Source organism: Podarcis erhardii (assembly GCF_964252035.2).
Source record: "Podarcis erhardii genome assembly, chromosome: 12".
Lineage (NCBI taxonomy): Eukaryota > Metazoa > Chordata > Lepidosauria > Squamata > Lacertidae > Podarcis > Podarcis erhardii.
The window spans coordinates 1842864-1866481 of NC_138513.1; the positions used below are offsets into that span (position 1 = coordinate 1842864).

Here is a 23618-nt window from a genome sequence, read left to right on the forward strand (position 1 = left end):
ACGCAGGAGTCCGGCTGGAGTCGGCTCTCCATGGGGGTTCACTTCTGGGGAGAACTTCGCGAAGGCGGGGGGGGGGCGAGTGTCCGGTGAGCAAAGCCCTTCGGCGCCAGTAACCTCACAGAACAGAAAGGGAAGAGCTGAACTGCGGGCGAGGGAGAGAAGCAATCCGACGTCGCGGACAGGGGAAGGGTCGGGAAGCCCACCTTTGATCTCCTCTGCGAGGATTTGGGGCATCCAGAACCAGCCGCGCTGCGCTGACACCACAGTTTCTGGGGAGCAGAGAGTAACCCTTCAGACAGGAGAAGCGCTCCGACGGCGCAGACCTTTCTCTCGGTCGGCGCGCACTCTGCACAAGCTCTGCGGCTCCTTTTTTGCGCGCCCGAGAAGGTTAAGCTTGGAGAGAAAAAGGCGGCGGCGGCGGCTCTGGTTTCGGGGAGCTGCAGCGGAGCGCCGCGCCGTCGGGGCTGTCCTTGCGTGGGTTGGACAGCGCCCTCCCCGCTGGAGGGCGGGCCGAAGCGAGCGGGAGCGTCTCTGCCAGGCTCGGGGCTACGGGCGGAGGAAGCCAGCGGCGGGCAGGACTGAGGCGCTGGCCGTCGCTCGGCCGTCGAGGCGCCTCCATGCGGCGCTGCTGCTGCCGCCGCTGCCACTGCCGCTGCCGGACGGAGCCGCGGAGCAGCGGCGGGACATGCGCGCGCGCCTCCTCGGACTGGGGCGCCGCCGCCACCGCCAGCCTCGCCGCCCGCCCGCCCGCCTTCCCCGCCCCCGGCGGGGGACGCCGCGCGGCCGAGGGATGCGAGGGCCCGTCGTCTCCCACCTCCTGCTCGGCGTGCTGCTCAGGTGAGACGGGGGGACGGGGGCGGGGAGCATCTCCGGTCGGGGCCGCAGCTGCAGGGAAGGGGCACTTTGCACGTGCTCAGAGGCGCGCTGGTATTTTCCAGGTGGCGGCGCGTTCTCGGCCCCGGGGCTGAGAGCTGGCGCTCGAAACCGGTTCGGGGGTTCAAATCAAGTGCCAGGCAACCCCGCCCCCCGCCTCACTTTCCCTCTTCGCCTTCGTTCCCGCAGCTGCCTCCCACCCGCCTCCCTCAGCTCCTTCCCCTTCTTTGCCTAAGCCCTGCAAAGAAATCACGAGAGGGTCTCTCTCCCTCTCCTTCACCACCAGCTTAGCCGGCAGAGCTCCACAGTCCCAGCCCCCACCTCTCTTCCAGATCTGCTTGGATCTTGTCGGGGGGGGGGGCGGCTTCTTGTTTGCACTCCGACTGCGGGGGCGGCGGGTTGTGAAGCCCGGCAGGGAGGGAAGGAGCGAGGCTGGTCCCATCCCGACCCAGCGAGGCCTCTTGGTCCTTCTCGGGGGAGAATTTTAGCACCAGCCGCTTTTCCCTGCCAGGGGGAGAATGCCCTTTGGCGGGCAAGAAGGCTTTGGGGACCGGATCCCCCTCAGAGACTGGCGCTGGCAATCTGGGCGCAGATGCGGCGGGGGGAGGGGCGCTTAGCTCTCAGGCAAGGCTCGGGGAGGGGTCTGAAGGAGAAGGAAGTCCTTTCACCTGAGCTACTAGGCCTGGTTCTCTCCAGGGTCCGAGCAAGCAACACTTCTCCGGGCCCAGGGCAGGAGGCGGACCAGAGAGGCCACTCCAGCAACGAAGCGCCCCAGGGTGGGACGGGCATTGGGGAGGAGTACTATATGTTCTGGAGGAACTGACAGGCTTCTTGGGTTTAGGGGAACGCAGGGGTGCCAGCAGCAGCAGCAGCAGCAGCAGCAGCAGCAAGGTCCTTGGGGTGGGATGTGGGGCTTGCAAGAAGATCCATGTTCCTCATCCATTTTGCGCTGGGAGGTTCCAGCATCGCCCCACAGGCATTCGAGCTGGGGGAGAGCAGCGCTAGGGGAAACTCCTAAGTGTTCTGTAGTATAAGAGCCTCGTAGATGTTTTCAGGACTCCAGCACCCCGTGAATATTTCAGATCCCCTCATGTCAGCCTCGGGTTTCCAGGTAAGCGCTTGGGAAGTTGAGCCTAAAAGCCTGCAGGGAGGTCAGGAGCAACCCCCCCGCCCCCTTGCAGTCTGGGCTTGTTCCGCTCTGCAAATTCGCCAGCTGTCTCTAACATAGCAACCATTTCTACACACGCACACGGACAGTGCAGTTGTGAAGTGTGGGAATAGCCGAGGAGGTTATTTTTGATCGGGAGCAACCTCTGTCCGTTGTCTGGACTTAAAGCTCGAGGTTTGGGGGAGAGGCCGGCCTGCCAGCGACACTGAGATCTGGGGGTTCAGACCTCAAGAGTGAAACACACAGAGAGAACCCAGCTAAGCCGCCCCACCACCTTCATGGAGGGGTGCACTGAAGATAACCCAAATCTTTCCCAGGCTATGGTGCAGTTCTTGCATTCCAATGAGCGTGGGGCTACCCTCAAAAAGGCCCCGCGGCTACTTCAGGGGTGAGAGCAGCCGGCCAGATTTTCCGGCTCTGTGGGACTGCCTGATATGGGGCTTGGCTCTTGCCTCGGGATCCTCTTCCAGGTGGGTTTGGAGTGAAGGGCGGGGAGCATCTTGCTTGTACAAAGGTACATCCATCTGGGTGGGCAGGGGCAGCGGGACTTCTCTCAGCTCTTCCAGGAATCCTCCCTCCCTCTGCCCCCCCCCGGCTCCGCAGCGCAGCATCTCCTTGCCTGCTGTGTCCACTGGGAGTGATATCAGGTTTGCCTGAAGGCACTGAAGGTAAATCAGGTGAAGGTAGCTGGTGGGTCTCCATCCCTCAGTGAGTCGGGGACTTCCCCTGCATGCAAAGACAGACTCCGGCCGATTGAGCGGACAAGACCAAGAGTGGGTCCAATGGTCTAGGGGGAAATGAGGGGCAGGTGGGGCTCGGCCACCTGGAAAGGGAGCCTATCTGGGAGAAGGAAAACTCTGATCATAAACATCCGCTGCCTTGCGGGATATCTTTGGGAGAAGAAAAGGCTAAGGAGTAAACCCTACACAAAACAAGAGTGGAGTCCCTAAGGCGGTTGGGTGGTGCCTAGTGCGCTTCCTTCCAGTCCCTCCTGCAGCCCAGCTGGTGCTCTCCTTTGGACCCCATCAGTGAGGCCCAGAGACGGGTCTTGTTACAGGGGCAGCCCAGGACCTCCAAACACTGGTCAAGGCTTGCGTCCTGGGGAAGTCCCTTCGGTGCTGCTAACACAGTTGTTCGACTTTACCCCTGGAGATGCACGGATGCCAAGAACTGAAGCTCTTAGCCCCTTGCGTGCTTCTCAACTGGACTGGCGGCAGACGCTCCTGTCCTCAGACTGGGTCAAAAGGCCTGGACGGAAATGGGACCCCCACTTCTGGAGATCCTCGAGGGCTTGAGAGAGACCCCAGGCACTGCGCAGCCAGGCGGCAAATGGTCCACACTTCCTGTCGCTGTTTTCTGATCCTTCCAGCTCAGTCCAGAATGGTACAGCTCTCCCCCACCCAGGCATGCAGGGGTCCTGTCCTACAAGGACTCACCCACCTAACTTCTGCCAGGGGGGCCACCAGCCTTTCCAGGCAGCACTGGCCCAGTAACGGAGCAGGGTCACTGGAGACGCATCCAGCTCAGATAGTTTTGCTTGTTGCGTTTATTTAGATGTCATTTCTTGATGCAGAAAGAGAGAGGAGAATGTATATTATACATGCTGCCGAAGCCTCAATTGGCTTGTAAGTTACTCCAGATCTTTCAGCCCCCCAGAGGGAGGGGAAGGGAGCTGTTCTTGCCACAGACCAAAACCTCCAGGGGGCCCTGTTCCACTCCGGATTCTGCAGGGGCCTTGGCGAGCGAATGATGAGTTGAATGCAAGCGCTGCTGACCTCCCGCAGCGTTTGCTTTGCTGACCTTGCAGAGGAGCTGCTGGGCTTGTTAAAATCATTTGGCCTCCCAGGATCTGCGGAGCCTCTTTTGCGTCTTTTAACAAGGTAGCGTCTTGCAATGTGCTTTTCCAGTCTAGCCAGCGACTCCTTTCCTGGGAGCTTGCTTCCTTTTAATGGACGAGCATTTTCACGCGGAGAATCAACAGCAAATCCTCGGGCACCTCTCCGCGAAGGGGGCATTTGGGAGAAGTGTGGATAGCTCGGTTGGTTGGAGCGCGGCGATGATAACGCCAAGGTCGCATCTCTGATCCTCGTTTGGGACGGCTGCATATTTATTCCTGCATTGCAGGGGGGTTGGACTCGATGATCCTCAGGATCCCTTCTAACTCTACGACTGGCGGGGGGGGGGGGGACTGAGGGGCTGGCCTTAGGGACAGAGGCCGAGCTAGCTGCTCCAGCGCCCGGAGCGGTGCACATGCCATAGGGGTGGGGTGAATGTCCCAGGGGGAGAGATACCCATGGGGGGTGGGGTGGAGCGAGCTGTCCATGGTGGGCTGCTTCCTGGGGCGGGGGAGGGAGTCAGGCCGCTTTGCCAGCGCCCTTCCTCCCTTCCCTCTTCCTTTTAACAGCTATGGGGAGGCTCTCCCCCCCCCCAGCAACCCGGGAGCGAGGGGCAATGGCGAGCCGCCGGCGCACAACTCCAAAGCCTCCCCCAGCTGTCAAAACAAAGGGAGGGAGGTCTGGGAGTCACGGGCAGGCGGTGCGTCGAATGTTATCCCCCTCAGTGATGACACCCGGGGTGGACCGCCCAGCCGCCGCCCCTGCTTAGGGAGAGGCAGAACCTGGGCTCCTCGGAATTGACAAATGGGGGGGGGGTGTACAGGGAGGGACCAGCAGCTGGCCAAAGAGGGGAAATATTATTGACTTATTCACAGTATCTATAGCCCTCTATGCTGAATTCTCCCCACTCCCAAGAGTGGGGAGCAAAGTAATGAAAACAAATAATAATAATAATAATAATTTATTTATACCCTGCCTATCTGGGTGGGTTTCCCCAGCCACTCTGGGCAGCTTCCAACAAAATATTAAAATACCACAACCTATTAAACATTAAAAAGCTTCCCTAAACAAGGCTGCCTTCAGATGTCTTCTAAAAGTCTGGTAGTTATTTTTCTCTTTGACATCTGGTGGGAGGGCATTCCACAGGGCAGGCGCCACCACCGAAAAGGCCCTCTGCCTGGTTCCCTGTAACTTGGCTTCTCGCAATCAGGGAACCGCCAGAAGGCCCTCGGAGCTGGACCTCAGTGTCCGGGCAGAACAATGGGGGTGGAGACGCTCCTTCAGGAAGAAGAACAATTTACAAAATCTTTTAAACAGGTTCATTGAAAAACTAAACAACGTCCTATTTGTCTGGAGGGAGGTGGGGGGCAGTGCCTGCCTGCCCCTTTCAAGCACGGCTGGGAAAAGGCCTCTGCAGGCTGAGCACACTCAGAGGAAGGTGGGCGGGTGACAGAGAGAGACTGCAGTGCCCACAGGCCCTCTTGCCTGGGGAGGGACAGGGAGCGGGCAGAGAGCAGCACCCCCCCAGGAGTGACAGCAAACTCCCTTGGGTGGTGGAAAGGTCTCCTCTTGCCCTGGCAGCTGCACAAAGACCTTGAGGAACTGGAGGAGGAGGAAGATGGCATCTCCCTGTAAAGGCTGCCAAGGCTGATGTCCAGTTTTTGCAGTGCTGGTTTCCTTAATTTGCTTAATGACCGTCCTACAGTAATTCTGAGCAGAGCTCTGGGGAAGCACCCCTTGTTCCATGGGCAGAGCCAGCACAAGGCCTTGCAGGCGAGATGCAAGCTGGGCCCAGACTGGCAGCAAAGGGGAAACCTTTGGCCCTCTGGATAACTCTCTCTGCCCTGCTGTTGGGATGTGAAGAGATGCTAGGATCTAATTATTAGGTATTATCCTTCCTTCCTCACATCTGTGAGCTCAGCAGAGTGCCATCCTTTTGCAGCTTAAAAAAGGAAGCTTAGATAGTTTGGTTTTAGCCTTTTAGTTTAAGCAACCCAGAATGCTTAAGACAAACTGGGTTCTCCTGGTATATTTTGCCCTTTTCTCCCCCTTAAAACAACAATCACACAGTCTTGTAAAAGGGGGAAAAAATAACACTTCCTCACTCAGAATGCTTCTTGAAGAGTAACAGATGCAACAGCTTTGTTCAGGCAGGCTTAGGTAATACAAAGACTTGCTTAAGTCTAGCTTAAGATGGAGTCTGAGTTTGGAGCTCAGATTTAGCAGATGTTCTCACATTTCTGGCTTGGGGGAAAGTGCTGAAAAAGAGAACATTTGCCCAGGGAGGTAAGTTAATATATATGGCTCTGCCATCCCTCTGTCATGGCACAGTGGGAGTCCCGTCTCTCACAGAGGGGACAGAAGGAGTAGCTTGAGTGGCACCAAGAGGTTAGACTACTGTATTTTATGCATCAAAATCATGTTCCACCTTTTCAAGGAGCTGAAGGTGGCATACAAAGCTCTCTTTGTCCTCATTGAGCCATCACAACAACCCTACAAGGTAGGATGAGAGGCAGTGACTGGCCATACCGTGTGAGCTTCATGGCTGAGTGGGGATTCGAACTCTCTCTCAGGTCCTAGTCTGATGCGCTACCCACTGTACCACACTGCTGCCTTCTACCTCTGCGTGCTGAGGCACCTAAACCCAGCAGGGCTGAATGGCGACAGGCAGCCCATATGATGCCAGCTCCTATTTCCAGCAGTGGTGTGTGTGTGTGTGTGTGTGTGTGTGTGTGTGTGTGTGTGTAGAAAAGTGGGGTTCAGCCTGCTGACTGTGGAATGTAAAACACAGGAGCAGTCAATGGCAACATTCCTAGAGTGTACATGTTAGAACATGGGGAAGGATGTCTGTCCAGCAAGCAGGTAAACTTCCTGGAACAGACTTCCTCCGCATGTGACCAGAGGTGGGTGTGGCCTCACCTGTGCAGGTAATGATAAAAGCACAGGGCAGGCAGCCATCTCTCTCTCTCTGCCATCTTCCTTCGAGGAAGCAACATCTAAGAATGCCCTCTTGGCTCTCAGCCAAGAGAGGAGGAAAGAACTATCTTCCTATAAGATAGATTCTAAATGTATTTTACCTTTTTAAGCCTGTCTGCCTTCTGGGATCATATTGTGATACAGAACATGAGTAAACTCTTTTATACCTTTATGAAGACTGTGTTGTGTCTTGTATTTTAAGAGGGAAGAAAGGGGAAATTACCAGAGTAATTATTATAGAGGTTCTAGCGAACCTGTGCAGATGTTACCGTTGCGAACTAAAAGGGGAATGTCATAAACTCTGCTGATATTTTGGGAACTTGTTAGCACAAGTTGGATTAGGATATAATCTCACAATATAGCCTCTCCTGTACCCCCAGAACATTCCCACACTGACATCCCCCTCTCTTCCTCCCAGACTGGTGTCAGGGAAAGGAGAAGCAAAATCTGCCTCACGGAGCCTCCCGCAACCAATGTCTCCCTCTGATTTCCTGGACAAGCTCATGGGCCGGACGTCGGGGTACGATGCCCGCATCAGACCCAATTTCAAAGGTAAAGGAGGACTTTCCTCACATGCTTCCCACCCTTTCGCAACGTTTCCCCATCAGGGCTGCCAAATCCAGGACATCGTACACATCCCTCCAGTGCTGAAGGTCACTCTGTGTGTGAGAATATTGGAGGCTGGAAGTTTGAAAGATAGCCAGGGATGCAAAGCCCCTCCCCACACAAAAAGAGAGAGACTAGAAGACAAGAGAGCCCTTTCCTGGGTGGAAATGGGGGAGTGTCGTCCCTGGGAATTATATTGCAAGACTCCAGGTGCTGGATAGATTTAGATGAGTAGGAGAGGATATTTTATTTAGTCATTATCCTTCCTCTTTCTCACTTCTGTGAGAATGTAAATACTTATTTTTTAGCAGAGTTAAAATCACCATCTGTGCACAGCTTATCTCTAAAAGCTGTTAGGATAAGGTTGCACGACCTTCTAGAGCAATTATGATATCCAAGGATGTTCTACGCAGACTTGGATTATCTTCTCTCTGTTTTATGTTTCCCTCTTAACAAAGAAATCACTCTTAGGCTATTTAGTAAAACAAGAAAATATAAGGTTTACTCACATCAAAAGTCTTGCCAGGATTCAACAAGTATGGTGATGAAAATCAGACAGGCAGTAATCCTTAAATATTACAAACACCCATAGTCTAGTTCAAAATGGAGTGTGCTTTCTGGAGGAGAGCTTACAGACAACCTACCCCATTGCAGGCAGGAGAAAAGTGTGCAGAGACAGGAAGAAGTAAATATTAAGTTTCTATTGTTCTTCCTGCCACAAAAGTTTAGAGACTATGACATCATCATGTCCCCTGTTTGTGACTATCTAGGAATCGTGCATTTGTGATTTGGCTGCCCATCCTCTCACACGTGTCCTGGGATCATTGGAAAAACAAGTGACCTGTATAAGGCAGGTGTCTCCTCCAGGTGGACCAATGCTTTGACTTGGTCGAAGGTGGCTTTGAGTTGCGCCCTGGAACCTTGTCAACTCACCTGTGCTTTCCCATTGGCTTACAGGCCCGCCCGTCAACGTGACATGCAACATCTTCATCAACAGTTTTGGTTCGGTCACTGAAACAACCATGGTGAGACTCTGACTGCTTGCCTCGCCCCAAGCACAAGGGTCCTCCTCTGCCCTGGGGCTGGCTAGGCAGCGATCCCTGGGGGTTGTGCTTGCCTCTGAGTGGCTGCTGTTCCTTTGGAGGTTGATGGGGGGCAGGGAGAGGAAAGTGGTGGGAAAGGTGGAGGTTCAGGTGATGAGGACAATTGGGAAGAAGGCAGAGAAGAGCCTTGTGGCTTGTGCATAAGAACACACAAATAACCCTGTAGCTGGATCAAGCCCATGGCCCTCCTAGTCCGGCACCCTTATTTATACGGGTCTTAGTCTATCATAGAATTACAGAGTTGGAAGGGACCACGAGGGTCATCTAGTCCAACCCTCTGCAGTGCATGAATCTTTTGCCCAGTGCGGGTCTTGAACCCACAACCCTGAGATTCTGAGTCTCAGGCCCTACCAACTGAGCTACGATGGGCACAGTGGCTAACAAGAAACCTGTGGGAAACCTGCAAGTAGGATACTACGATCATAAGAACTCTCTCCCAGGGGGTGGACTGGATGACCCCCGGGTCCCTTCCAACTCTACAGCATTGATTCTCCCCTCCTGTGGTTTCAAGGAACTGGTATCCAAAGTCATTAGTAGGATTGTGCCCAGTTAGCACTGAGAACAAGGAAGCGATGTTTCACTTGGTATTATTATTATTATTATTATTATTATTATTATTATTATTATTATTATTCCTGCCCCCAACTATGCAGGGAGAGTGTAGCCTACATCAATAGCCATTGATGTGCAGGAGTTCCAGAGCCTTTCTCCAAATCTCTTCCCAGCTTGCTTGCTCGCTTGCTTCCTTATTCCCACCTCCCACCTGCCTTGCTCACTCCCGGGCCAGGATACCAGAGGCCCTGAACCAACACTGCACATGGATGCGTGTGTGTGTGTGCAGGTGCATGCCTGTGTCATGTGGCTTGCCCCCGCGTGTGACGGCTCCTCTCTGCTCTCAAGGACTACCGTGTCAACGTCTTCCTGAGGCAGCAGTGGAACGACCCCCGCCTGGCCTACCGGGAATACCCTGACGACTCCCTGGACCTTGACCCATCCATGCTGGACTCCATCTGGAAGCCGGATTTGTTCTTTGCCAATGAGAAGGGCGCCAACTTCCACGAGGTCACCACCGACAACAAGCTCCTGCGCATCTTCAAGAATGGCAACGTGCTCTACAGCATCAGGTGGGCCCAGCGGCGCCTGGCATGGGCTCTCCCTGCTGCCACTCGGAAGCAGGGCAGGGCCCGACACAGACCCCTTTGCCCCCTGACCCCCTCCTTTCTCTCCCCTTCCCTCCTAGGCTGACACTAATCCTGTCCTGCCCCATGGACCTCAAGAACTTCCCGATGGACATCCAGACCTGTACGATGCAACTGGAGAGTTGTGAGTACCAGGGCAAAACCTTTTTGTGGTGCCAGGTGCAGGACAGTCGCCGCACCTGCAATCTATGTTTGGAGGCAAGGAGGAAGGATGCTGCCCCAAATTGTTGCCAGTGAGCTGCACGGAGTGGCCAGCAGATGGGCAGTGGAAGGACTGCCAGCTGAGTCCAGGGTGGCTCCCCAAAGTCATTGTTGAGGTTCTGGAAGGCTCAGCAGACTCTGGCAGTGAAAGAGTCCATTTCAAAGCAGCTCTGGTGCTTCTCAGAAAGCAATGATGCCTTGAGTGGCGGAGTTGGAGGAGCAGGTCAAGGGGAAAGGCAATAGCCCCTGGGGCAGGGAACATGTCTCCCAACCGGCAAGGGAGGACAGTGGTGTGGGAATGTTCAGGGATGCAGGAGAGGATATATTGTCTGTTCACAATTTAGCAGAATAACATTCCCCCTTTTTAAAACTCGCAGCAGATGCGTTTGCTCAGGCTCGCTAAAGCCTCTATAATAACTGTTCTGGTATTTTCCCCTTATTCCCTCATAAAAGATAAGACATGTCACAGTCTTCTATAAAAGTATAAAAAGCTTTACTCACACATCATTCTGCTCACAATAGGATCCCAGAAGGCAGACTTTGCTTAGAAAAGTAACATACACCTGGAAACTATCTCATAAGGAGACAGTCCCCCTTTGTCCTTGGCTGGAGGCCAAGAGAGCATCTTTGGCTAAGCAGATGTTGTTTCTTCGATGCATGTAGTCAAAAAGAGAGAGATGTCTGCCCTGCCCTGTGCTTTTGTCGTTACCTGCACAGGTGAGGCCACACCCACCTCTAGTCACATGCAGAGGAAGTCTATCCCAGCCCAGAAGGAAACAGGAAGTTTACCTGCTGGCTGGACAAACATTCCTCCCCATGTGTAAACATGTTCACTCTAGGTATGTTGTACTTGACTGCTCTTGTGTTTCACATCCCACAAGTGGAACTTGTAGTTGAGCATGATCTGGTTTGTGTTCCCTTTGCTATGGGGTGGGAAGGTGACTGGTGCTGAGCAGAGGAAGAGGCACTGAGCAAAGGGCTGTCCCATGGAAGATGGAGCAAGCTTATTTCCTCCTGCTCTGGAAGGTAGGACTTGAACCCGTGGCTTCAGGTTACAAGAAAGGAGACTCCAACTAAAGACACCAGGAAGAGCTTTCTGAGAGTGAGAGTTGCTTGACAGTGGAATGGACTCTCTCAGAAGGTGGTGGACTTCGGTTCATTGGAGATTTCTAAGCAGAGGTTGGGTATAGTGTTAGAAACGGAGACATGGAAGCTAGGAGCTCAATGGCACCTTCAACCGAGGTTGTGGAAGCAACAACAGAATGTCTAGGTGCACTTTTTTAATAATAAGAATACAAAGCTGAAAACGAATGAACTGCAACTAAAATATTATCTTCATTTTTCACATGGTCTAGTCCTTCCCCTGCCCACCCCCCTAATATTCTTAAGAGGGTCTCTTCTTCAGAGAGTAGCTGGAAGTGGGGAGGCAGAAAAAGGTCCTCCTTTCCTTCCGCTCTGCAGTTTTAATTTGAAATCAGGACTTGCTGCACCCAGAGCTCAGAAACTGCTTGTGCCAATGAAATTCCATGGCTCAAAATGCTCCTAGAAGGGGAGTTTTGAACACTGGTTAGGTAGCCACCAGTCATGGAAGCTTTAGATGAGATTCCTGCATAGCAGGGGGTTGGACTAGATCAGAGGTTCCCAAGCTTATTTGGCCTAGTGCCCCCTTTTCAGAAAAAAAAATAGTTGCCCCCTGGAAATCTACCTTTGTGAAATGCACAAACAGAAAGATGCCATGACAAATTTGCATTCTTTTTATGTATCTATATTTCTAGCTACGTCCTAAGCAGATAATCACTCTGACTTTAACTCTATTTTACATTGATAAGCATCATTATACAACAAATGAAACATGTACAAATGGTTTTTCAAAATTTTATTCTCTTCTCGTCTTTCTTCATGCTTTATTCAACGCCCACCCCCTTGCACCCGAGGCTACTATCCGCTCCCTGGATTGTTCCAGCGCCTCCCAGGGGGTGGTATCACCCACTTTGGGAAACACGAAGCTAGATGACCAGGGACGCGGGTGGCGCTGTGGGTTAAACCACCGAGCCTCTTGGGCTTGCCGATCAGAAGGTCAGCAGCTCGAATCCCTGCCAACGGGGTGAGCTCCCGTTGCTCAGTCCCTGCTCCTGCCAACCTAGCAGTTTGAAAGCACGTCAAAGTGCAAGTAGATAAATAGGTACCTCTCCGGCAGGAAGGTAAATGATGTTTCCGTGCGCTGCTCTGGTTCGCCAGAAGCGGCTTAGTCCTGCTGGCCACATGACCCGGAAGCTGTACGCTGGCTCCCTCGGCCAATAAAGCGAGATGAGCGCTGCAACCCCAGAGTCATCCACAACTGGACCTAATGGTCAGGGGTCCCTTTACCCCTTTACTGTTACACACATTGCACCCAGGGAGCCAGGGGTCCCTTCCAACTCTACCATTCTATGATTCTATGAAGGCCTTGTGGTTTGGGGGAGGGGGGAGGATGCCCGACAGCACTTGCGGCTTTGTGCAGATGGCTGGAAGACTCTGGGATGCTCCACCCTCTCACCCTTCCTCCCTCACCCGCTGCCTTTGCCTTCTAGTTGGCTACACCATGAACGACCTGATCTTTGAGTGGGTGAAGGAGCAGGAAGCTGTGCAGGTGGCCGAAGGCTTGACGCTCCCTCAGTTCATTTTGCGGGATGAGAAGGACCTGGGCTATTGCACAAAGTCTTACAACACAGGTAACCAGCCTCCCTCCGTCAGATGCTTCCATCGTCCCAGCACAGAATGAGCACCTTCCCACCCGCAATGCTGCCCACTCCTTTGCCATGGGGCTTGTGCCAATGGTGGGCATCTCACCTCCCAGATGTTTCCTCCTCTTTCTTCTTGATTTCCTGACTCTGCTTCCCCCCCTTCTTTTAATTTTAAGGATCCCAATCTTGTACAGAGTCTTTTTAACTGATGGTATCACATCTGCATATTTGACTGGTTTTTGCAAACCATCCAGGGGAACGTGGTCCATGGGCATTCTAGGAATGGCACAAATAAATGAAATAAAGAGGGGAACAGCCTCTTTATGAGGAGGACACATAGAGGGCCCCCCCAAACAACCTTTGTAACCTCAGCGTTGTCTCATTGGCTCTCTCTCTCTCTCTTTCTCTCTCTCTCTCTCTATATATATTCAGTTTTTCATCATTAACATCATTCAAACTTAAATTCAGCAATATTTATACCTTTGTGGGATTCTCTAACCCCTGGACCTCCCTCCTCCCCCTTCTGGTTTTCCTCAAATATATTTTTTAAAATTTTGACTGCATCTAATTACATATATCCAACTTTAATTAAATTTAATTAATTAAATCCCTTACCAGTTAAAAATTACAAGTGCTACATCAATCTTGCTAATGTCTTTAAATTTTTACATGGTTCTTTAATATACTCTATAAATTTATGCCATTCATTTTTAAATTTACTGTCATCTTGGCGCCTGATCTTCCCATTTCTGCGTAGTCCATCATTTTCTCTATCTACTCTTTCTTGGTTGGCGTTTCCTCTTACTTCCATCTTTGGGCAAAAAGCATTCTTGCAGCTGTCTTTGCATACATAAACAGTCTTTTTAAGTCCTTTGGTATTTCTTCTCCTGTAATGCCGATTTAAAAAACCTTCCTTTTTTTATTAACAAAAGTTATCTTAAACATTATTTTCAATTCATTATATATCATTTCCCAGAATGCTCTAGCCTTTTTGCACGTCGACTACATGTGTTAGAACGTGCCTTCATTCTCTTTACACTTCCAACATAGGTTGGTAGTATTTTTCTACATTTTTGCTAATCTTGTGGGAGTCAAATACCATCAGCACATCATTTTTACATGGTTTTCTTTCAATGTACAGCATGCTGTAAATTTCAAATACTCCTTCTGTAATCTTTCCCAATCAGCAGTGTCTCATGGGCACGCTCAGGACTGGATTTAGGTTTGATGAGGCCCTAAGGTGCTCCAGAAGGTAATGGGGCCCTTTAGATGTCCAGCTGTCCTTTGTCAACAACAAATTGTTGCTGTTTTTTTGTGTTGAATGTATGCTATATGGTCATTTAAGGACCTTATAGGCATCTCAAGCCATTTGCACATAACAAAATACAAGTGATTTTTTATTCATAATAAACTTAATAATGCAAGCACATTGGCATTTGGCAATAAGAAAAGTTCCTTTAGAAACACAATGTACAAAGACTCATAATCTAGTCTCTAGAAACTTGCTATAACATGAAATAATAATTGTAGGTTTTATTTTATGTTTTTTATCTTATATTTTGGAAGTGTACATCCAGTTTTTCCCCCTTTAATTTTTTGGGGGGGCCCCCAAGAGAGTGGGGCCCTAAGCTGTAGCTTGTTTAGCTCATACGTCAACCCGGCGCTGGGCCTGCTCTGCCTTTTCCCTTGCAGGGAAGTTCACCTGCATCGAGGTGAAGTTCCACCTGGAGAGGCAGATGGGCTACTACCTGATCCAGATGTACATCCCCAGCCTGCTCATCGTCATCCTTTCCTGGGTCTCCTTTTGGATCAACATGGATGCTGCCCCTGCCCGGGTGGGCCTTGGCATCACCACGGTGCTAACCATGACCACGCAGAGCGCGGGCTCCCGGGCGTCTCTGCCAAAGGTTGGTGCTGCCAGGTGGTTTGAGGGGGGAGGGGAGAAATAGCGCTCTCCCAAGGAGGGAGGCAAGTGAGCCTCTCCAGTCCCCAAGATGGCGTCTTGCAAATATTTGTTTCATTATTGCATTCCCACCGCACCTTTCCCTCCAAGGAGCTCAAAGCATCATAGGTGGATTTTGAGGAGTAGGAAAGGATGTTCTATTTAGCCACGCTCCTTCCTCTTTCTCACTTCTCTGAGAATGCAAATCTCTATTTCAGCAGAGTTAAAATCACCATCCTATGCAGCTTATCTCTGGAAGCTATTAAGACAAGATTGCATAACCAAAGATACTTTGTCAGGGACAGAAAAAAGGAGAGGTTTATTATTTATTCATCATATCCACCACCCACCTTTTCTCAAGGTAGTGTACATAGTTCCTAGAATCATAGAATTTTTTATTTTTGCAGTAAAGACAATACCATTATTATTACCAGTTACATTTCCATACATTATTATATAGATATAAGTGGTATCATTATCCTAATACGTATATGCTTATTAAAAACCTACTATATTCTGTATAAACTCAAAGTCTATGTCTACCAGCAATCCGTTCATATGTTGAGAGTGTTGTTGTCAGTCCATTGACTGAAGAGGATCAGATCTTTAGTCTTCCAATGCATCAGTGTAGAATTCATCATAGAACCATAGGAATGTAGAGTTGGAAGAGACCCTGAGGGCAATCTAGTCTAACCCCTTGCAATTTAAGAAGGATGATGGAAGGTGTGCAGAGGAGGGCAACCAAGATGATCAAGGGTCTGGAAACCAAGCCTTATGAGGAACGGTTGAAGGAGCTGAGTATGTTTTGCCTGGAAAAGAGGAGAGTGAGAAGAGATTGGATAGCTGTCTTCAAATATCTCAAGGGCTGTCCCATGGAAGAGGGAACAAGCTTGTTTCCTCCTTCTCTGGAGGGTAGGACTCAAACCAATGGCTTTAAGTTATGAGAAAGGAGGTACTGACTAAACCTCAGGAAGAACTTTCTAGCAGTAAGAGCAGTTCAACAGTGGAAAAGTCTCCCTCGGAAGGTGGTGGGCTCTCCTTCCCTGGAGGTTTCTAAGCAAAGGTTGGAGGGCCATCTATCATGGATGCTTGAACTGAGATTCCTGCATTGCAGGGGGTTGGACTAGATTGCCCCATGGGATCCCTTCCAATTCTAGGATAATTTTATTCTAAGCCACTGTGGGACATTAGGGTGCTCCTGCTGAGGAGGGGACCAGATCCACAAGGGGGATGGAGTCTTTTAAGTCAGGCCCTGCCTAGCAACCCACTTCTGAGGGGCCACCCCGTTCTCCCTTCCTCCTTTGCAGGTCTCCTACGTCAAAGCCATTGACATCTGGATGGCTGTCTGCCTCCTCTTCGTCTTCGCCGCCTTGCTGGAGTATGCCGCCGTCAACTTCGTCTCCCGTCAGCACAAGGAGTTCATGCGCCTGCGCCGAAGGCAGCGGCGGCAGCAGATGGTGAGTAGGCGGATTGACACCCCCCACCCCCACCCTTGGCTGTCTTCTTGATGGAAGGGGGCGATTCGCTGGCTGTATTCCCAGCTGCTCTTCTCAGCCTAGACACAATGGCCATGATCCTGGGTTGGGGAAAGGGAGGGGTGGGCAGGATCAGGGCCTCCCTTCTCAAGCGGCAATAGCTGAGCCATCCCTGTCTGCTGGGTTGCTCAACCCCTTCCCAATGCAGCAGGATTGCCCCCACTTGCCCTCCCTCCCAGATTCCTGGCCCAGCTGACCCTGAATTTTTGTTGAAAGTCACCCAGGATGTGGTGGGGAGGCAGGGGCTTTGGAGGGGGCTGTAGCTCAAACTAGCATGTTGAGAAACAGATGGCACCCAGAAGATATTTCAAGGCCTCCCACCTGTTTTGCAGGTGTTTTTCTTTCATCAGGTTCACCAAATCTGCCCCGAGTCTCTGTAGCAAAAGAAAAACAAAACAAAACAGGTTTTGAATCTGATTTGACAACATTATCATTGGCCGCTGCCACCAACTCCCAAGAGCTCTCAAGGTCTAGTTGGAGTCTTTCATTCTGAACCATGAGGACAAATCTTTATTTTGAGGGGAAGGGCTGTAGCTCAGTGCCTGCAGAAGGCCACAGGTACGACTCCCAATGGCTTCTCCAGGGAGGGCCAGGTGTATCAATGCAATTTGTTCCTATTGCGGGTTCCTTTTCAGTCAGCTGAATCACTCAGAAAATCCCCCAGAACCTTCTTTCTCAGTCCACTTCATCTGTTGGTGAATTCCCATGTGGGAACAAACACCTCACCCATTCTAGTCCTGCTTAAAGTATTTATTGAAAAATTAACATTACAACCACTGGTCTGAGAAAAATAAAGTAAAACTATGCACAGAGAATCCATCCTCCTCTCTGCTCTTTAGCTGTCTGGCCACAGTAACAGCCAAAAGTCTCTCATTCAGAGCCTGTCTAATAGAGAAGTCTGTTGCTAAGGAAACCCTGTTGCTGGGGAAGACCTATTGCTGGGATAAAACTTGTTGCTAGGGGCAAAACTATGCAAGGATCGTTTCAAGCCTGTTTTTAGACTACACTAACAGGGAGAAGATGCTTGATCTGAGAGCTGCTGCCATTCAATGGATGGAGCTGTGAGAACATAAGAATGGGGGACAACCTGGCTTGCCAGTAGTACATGTGAGAAGAACCTAGGGGGTCTTGGTGGACTCCAGGCTTAACGCGACTCAATAGTGAGATGCAGCAGCAAAAAGAGGTTGGGTGGCCATCGGTTATGGATGCTTTAGTTGAGATTCCTGCCTTGAATGGGGTTGGACCAGCTGACCCTCAGGGTCCCTTCTAACTCTGTGATTCGACAATTCTATGATTCTGTGAGCAGGATGAGATGTTGCCCAGCTGGAGGGAGCATCTCTGAGCAGGTGCAGAGTGCAAATGGCCTTCTCTAGCTGCAGCAAAGCCAGGCACAGACCTAGAATTCAGAGGAAACACTTTCCTGGGCATGGCGGCAGGGTTCCCAGCTGGGTTGGTACCCCCAGAGATAAAGCTACTGGTCTTTGAGGGTGTTGGTGAGACTGTGTTGTTGCTGCTGCTGCTGCTTCCTCCTTCTACCCCTCTACCCTTCTCCGCACCCCCCCCTTTTCCTGAGTCATGCGCCCCAGTGCCCACCCCCACTGCAACCATCTCATTTGTAGAGGCCCACACTTTAATAAATGAAATTGTCAGGAAAAGCAAATGTTGAAAGCACATTTTTGAAAGCACATTTGGCTTATTTGGCATCCATCCATTTCTGGGAGTTGCAAGGAAGGGCCAGGAATGCTGAAGGACCCTGGGCAATCCTGCTCAGCCCCTTTCCCCTCACCCACCTCACCCCATGCCCTTCTTTTGAGACGTCACCAAGCCTTGACTAAACCCTCCCAGTTCTATATCTGCAGCCTTAAAGGCTGGCCACTTGGCAAGCCGAGACGGAATCATAGAATTGTAGAGTTGGAAGAGACCCCCAGGGATGCAGGAATCTCAGCTCAAGCATCCCTGACAGATGGCCATCCAACCTCTGCTTCAAAACTTCCCAGGAAGCAGAGTCCACCACCTCCCAAAGGAGTCCATTCCATGGTTCAATGGCTCTTCTGTTGTTGAGATGGAATCTTCTTCCTGGTCATTTGAATCCATTGGTTCAGGTCCTATCAAGGTGTGTGTGTGTGTGTGTGTGTGTGTGTGTGTGTGTGTGTGCCTGTAATGATGTTGCCATCCCACAAGCTCCCACAAAACCTTGCCTTTCATCCTTCTCCATTCCCTTCCTCCTCCCTGCCTAAGCTGGGAGCTCCTGAATGGCTGGTTTGTGTGAATGTGCCCTCAAAGCCCACACGCCATTTTGAGCCCTTCGTTGGAGGCATTGTGTGTGTGTGTGTGTGTGTGTGTGGGGGGGAATGAGGGTTGTCTTTGGGTGGAACGGACTCCCTTGGAAAGTGGTGAACTCTCTCTCTCTCGTTGGAGGTTTTGAAGCAGAGCTTGGATGGCCATCTGCTTGAGTTGAGATTCCTGCATTGCAGAAGGTTGGGCAGGTCCCTTCCAACTCCACAACACTACGGTTCTGTGATTCCAGGCCACCCACCAGGGCCTCTAAGCCCCACTGCCCCACTGCCTTTTTGCTGCCATCCTCCGAAGAGGAGAGGGCAGGCCTGCCAGGCACCTGGTGGGTCTCCCCTCTCTGTTCTGTGCATGTGTGAGTCCACCCAGAGGACTGTAGTCAACCAAGCTCTCTTGAGCCAGAGCGAGCCACGCCTATGGGCATCAATGGACAGACCCATTGCACGGGCTCCCGCCCAGAGTCGCTGTGCGCCAGCCGAACCCTCGGTCATCCACTCTCCTGTTTCTGTTTGATCTGCACTCCCTGCTGGATTGTAAAAGGGTCTGAACAGCCAGACGCCCAGCTTGGAGTCCCTACGGCAGCTGGAGGTCACGCCCAGCAGCGAGTCCACCTGCGAGACCCTCTCTCAATTCGGCAGCACCGACTCCAGGGTAAAAAGCAAGCACACACCCCTTCCCCACCCCCTGACCCCACCCCGCAGGTCTCCTGCTCTCCGCCTGACACCCTTCTCCACGCCACCCCTCATGTTTTCCCCCTCCCTCCCTTGCACCGCCTTCCCCATTGCCTGTGAGAAACCCACCCTGCAGTGTTGCCCACAAATGCACAGCACCCCCTGTATGTGTGGGAGCAAAGGGTTTTTGCTGGCGGTGGGGTCAGCACACAGCCCAGAGGGAGAGAGGGTTGGGTGTGCTGGAAGCGAGCTTAGGAGGACCGAAGGGCAGCTGTTATCAGGGCATGCATGCGTTCTGAGTGGCACAGAGCTCTTCGACAGACACACACTATAGAAGCTGGAAATAGAGAAGGCTGCAGCCCCTCTTCACATGCTCTCATGGGATGTGTATAGAAATAAAGAGATAATATATTTGTTAGATATTATCCTTCCTTACTCACATTTGTGAGTTCAGCAGAGTACATCCCCTTTGCTGAAAATAATAATAAGAAAGCTGTTGATAAACTAGTGTTAGCCCTTTAATTTAAGCAATCCAGGATGGTTTATCACAGATTGGATTTCCTGGTGTTCCCCTCCCCCCCCCTTAAAACAATAAACACACAGTATTCTTATTAGTAAAGATAGATTTAGGTACTCACCCGGTTTCACAGCAGCAGTCCTGCACCAGGCTTAAAAGGTAGTTACAGACATATATGGTAGTTTAGATTAAAGTGGAGTTTGAGCTGTTTCTCATACTCAGCGCATGTCCTACATCCCTAGTCATTGAAGAGAAGAGATGAGAGATATTGGAGATTAGGAATCAGAGAAGGAGCAGGCCAGGGATGTGACCAGCTTATATAGGCTGCTCACCTTTACCTGGCTAGAGAGAGTGGGAGTGGCTCTCCCAGGGAGGATTTCCTGTAGAGATCCAACTTCCCCCATGTTTGCCTTTCTAGCAAGCACACCTTGTTGGTTTGACTGCCTTATAGACATCCCACCTGCTCTGCTGTGGCATGTCTCTGGTGTTACCTCGAAAGCAATTGGGTCCCATTAGTTTCAGTTCCCTGGTTCAAGCCACCATCCTTGGAGGAAGGATTTTGGGCTTGAGCCATGATGCAGCAGCATCGAGGGCCCCCCTGTCTTGTAGACAAGACGGAGAACCCTTAAGCCGTGACTACCCCTCCAAAGCAATGACCCCAGCTCCCTGGGCTGCTCCCTCCCTTTCTCTTTCCCCAGGAGGAAGAGGTTGTCCGCGAGAGCCGCTTCTACTTCCGGGGCTACGGCCTGGGCCACTGCCTGCAGCACATGAAGGACGGTGGGGCAATGGAAAGTCTTGACCTCTACAGGCCACCCCCTCCCACCTCGCTCCTGAGGGAGGACGAGATACTCCGGAGGCGCTACCTGGACAGGGCCAAGCGCATCGACACCATCTCTCGGGCGGTCTTCCCCTTCACCTTCCTGGTCTTCAACATCTTCTACTGGGTGGTCTACAAAGTGCTTCGCTCAGAGGAGGTCCACCAAGCCACGCCCTGAGCTCTTACCAGGACTCGGAAGCCAAGCCACAAGGACCTTGGGAGCTGCATTCTGTCTGGCGTTCACCTTGCAAAGCATTGGGATGTTGACCTCTCTCTCCCCCACACCCTTCGTGTTTCCTGGACACAAGTTTCCCAGTGCTGGCCAAGAAAGTTGGCGAGCTGTGCATGGCATGAGAATGCCCAAAGCAAAGCTTGCTCCCACTTCTTCCTCCAGTACCACTGGAGCATGGCGTTTAAGGGTGGGGCGTGTTTCTCAAAGTGCCCCAGGGATTTTAAGGTGCCCCAGCCTACTGGAGGCACCAGAGTTTCGACTCTAGACCTGTGTTGCTGTTCCTTCGCCCCAGCAAGGAGGTGGGAGAGGCAGTGGGACCCAGTTTCCCAGCTCTGTAGCACAGTGTGCTGCCACCGTCCCCCTTGCCATCTAACCCACAATCCCACCAATACTTAGCCAGCATGGTCCAACAGAAGATCCTTGAGGAGGACATTTCCCAGTCACACAGCATGGTCCTTACATCAACTGGGCTCCTGCCTTAGTAGCATGGACATGTCTTGCAAGCAACGTCACTTCCTGCCATCTCCCCAGCACCAACACCACCCATAGATCTGGAAGACCAACCAAACCAGCAGTGGTGCAGGGGGTGGGGGTGGGGGGACTGGAACATGGTGCAGAGATGAAGGTCCTTAAGGACAAGGCAGGTGTGGTCAGTCCTTGATGGTCCAGAACCTGTCCAGAAATGGAAACAAAAGGAAGGCACAAGTAATGCAACTCTATCTCGCTGTGTGTGTGTTTATACTTTTTAGGAATGTTTAACTGCTGCTTGGGTGGACTATGGGAGAAATGTTTGGGTGTCCTCATTCAACGCAGTTCAGTTCTTTTTTGGGGGAGGGTAACATAGTTCTTATTCCTTTTCATCTTTAAGCTGTTTATCATGGTTGCATTGAGATATATCTTTGTTTACATTAGAGCATATGACATGCAACAATTACATAAAATTAAAACAACAATAAACACACAGACAAATGTTTCTGACAAAGTTGTGTCAAAGTGTATATAGCAAAAGTATGACAATTACTACAGATATGAAATGATGCAAAGTAACAGTGACAATAAGTAAGAGGAATTTTGTATCAATAACAATTAGAATCTATAGGAATTTATAGGAAAAGGGTAGGGGGGAAGTTAAAATATGTCCTTCATGCACGCTAGACTGTGCTGTAAACTTTGGGTACGGTTCTTCCATATGCCTCTTTATTTGTGTAATCAATAAAGTCACATCAGATTGCATAAAAACCATCATGATTCTTTTGCCCTCTTGCTACTTTTAATTTTTGTGGCAGTTTTTCCAATCCTGTTGTTTGCCAGATTGCATTCGACTATTGGTCCATAATCAACCATTATTTGTAATTATTTCCATGTCTTGGCAATGGTTGTTTTTGCAGCGGTTAATGGATGTGTTATGAGTTATGTGTTTCTAACTTGCAACATATCGTGACTTACAAGTTAAGTGGAGCCAGTCCTGGGGTCCTGGGGTCCTGGGGTCTGTCTGCCTGGTAATCAAAGATGTGCTGGAGACACAGGGCAAGGGAGGGCGTTGCCTCAGGGTGTGTTTCCTGAAGGCTTCGGCGCTCCGCAAAACAGGGCTAGAATGAGACCATAATGAAGGAGAACACAAAAGCACAGGAATTCAGAATCCCACTCCCTTGGCACCTAAACAGGGACAATGTTGGCATGGGATGAGTTTTCCAGAGGAGAGTTCTCCTTAACAGAATAAGGGAAAGTGAAGAAATGGAACACTCCTAGGCCTATACTGACATCTAGGGACCATTGAGGGAAGTTTGCCTCAATGCAGGACAATCTTCTTGAGAGCTCAGTACAGTGGTACCTTGGGTTACATACGCTTCAGGTTACATACGCTTCAGGTTACAGACTCCGCTAACCCAGAAATGGTGCTTCAGGTTAAGAACTTTGCTTCAGGATGAGAACAGAAATCAGGCTCCGGCGGTGCGGCGGGAGCAGGAGGCCCCATTAGCTAAAGTGGTCTTCAGGTTAAGAACAGTTTCAGGTTCAGTATGGACCTCCGGAATGAATTAAGTGCTTAACTCGAGGTACCACTGTATAAGTTTCTTTTAGACTGCACAATTCTCCCCAACCAGTGGCATAGGAAGGGGGGTGCAGTGGGTGTGGTCCGCCCTGGGTATCATCACTGAGGGGTGTGTGTGACAAAATGGCAAAAATATTGTGTTTTTAAAATAAATTTTAAAAAATTAAAAAATTGGGCTCATGACACTTTTTTTTGGAAAAAATAATATTATTTAAAACGAGTTTGATAACTTCATCTGACAATTAATTAACCTCAACAAGTTAATACAATACGTATTGAAACTTTTTAGTTCAGTCAAGAAACGCAACAAAACACGGCTGAACCTGACGCTGTGTAGTGGAGAGCAAATGGATAAGGAGGGCAGGGGGTGTTTCGTTCCGCCTAAGTCTGTCTCTGCAGTTTGTACTCGAGCGAGACGTAAACAGCCGGTGACTCATCATCACTCAACCCGCAGCCAATCTGACCTTGCTACGCCACTGTCCCCAATATCCCGCCTCCTCCACTGAAATACCCTTCTCAGGACTCCCTGTGGAGAGTGAAGGACCACAAGCCAGTTTGCTCAGCAGTGTTGATAAAACACACTTTTAATCCCCCCCCCCAATTCTTTTAAGGATCAAGGGAGATTGTTCTGTCTGTTGTCTCCTCCAGTCAAATCAAGGGGTCTCTTCAAAATCTGCCTGTGCCCAGGCCCAAATCTGCTTTGGAAGGGGATTGTGGCCAAGCCTTGGAAAATCCTAGGCAGCCGTCTCTTGGACCAGAAGTTGTTTCATCACTGGCAACCCCGCAAGTACTTTCCACCCCAAGTGAGCTTGTGCGTCACCTGGGCAGGCCCTCTCAACTAAGCATGGAAATGTGCTCCAGTTCACATTTAAAGGTGA

General features: G+C 50.8%; 1 protein-coding gene across 2 annotated transcripts; it reads left to right on the forward strand.

Annotated features, from left to right (window-relative positions):
- Positions 1–745: 745 nt before the first annotated feature.
- On the forward strand, positions 746–22811 carry LOC309325992 (glycine receptor subunit alpha-4). 2 transcript variants are annotated; one of them, XM_081834451.1, is made up of 9 exons: positions 746–837; positions 7271–7404; positions 8416–8483; positions 9462–9685; positions 9802–9884; positions 12532–12672; positions 14377–14591; positions 15934–16083; positions 20340–22811. In XM_081834451.1, exons 1-9 carry the CDS (start codon positions 791–793, stop codon positions 20634–20636), a joined length of 1359 nt encoding a protein of 452 aa, XP_081690577.1. In that variant the 5' UTR covers positions 746–790; the 3' UTR covers positions 20637–22811. The 2 variants fall into 2 exon arrangements, with proteins under 2 accessions (XP_081690577.1, XP_081690578.1); XM_081834452.1 differs by lacking the exon at positions 746–837 and adding an exon at positions 1969–1984.
- The last annotated feature ends 807 nt before the right edge of the window (positions 22812–23618 follow it).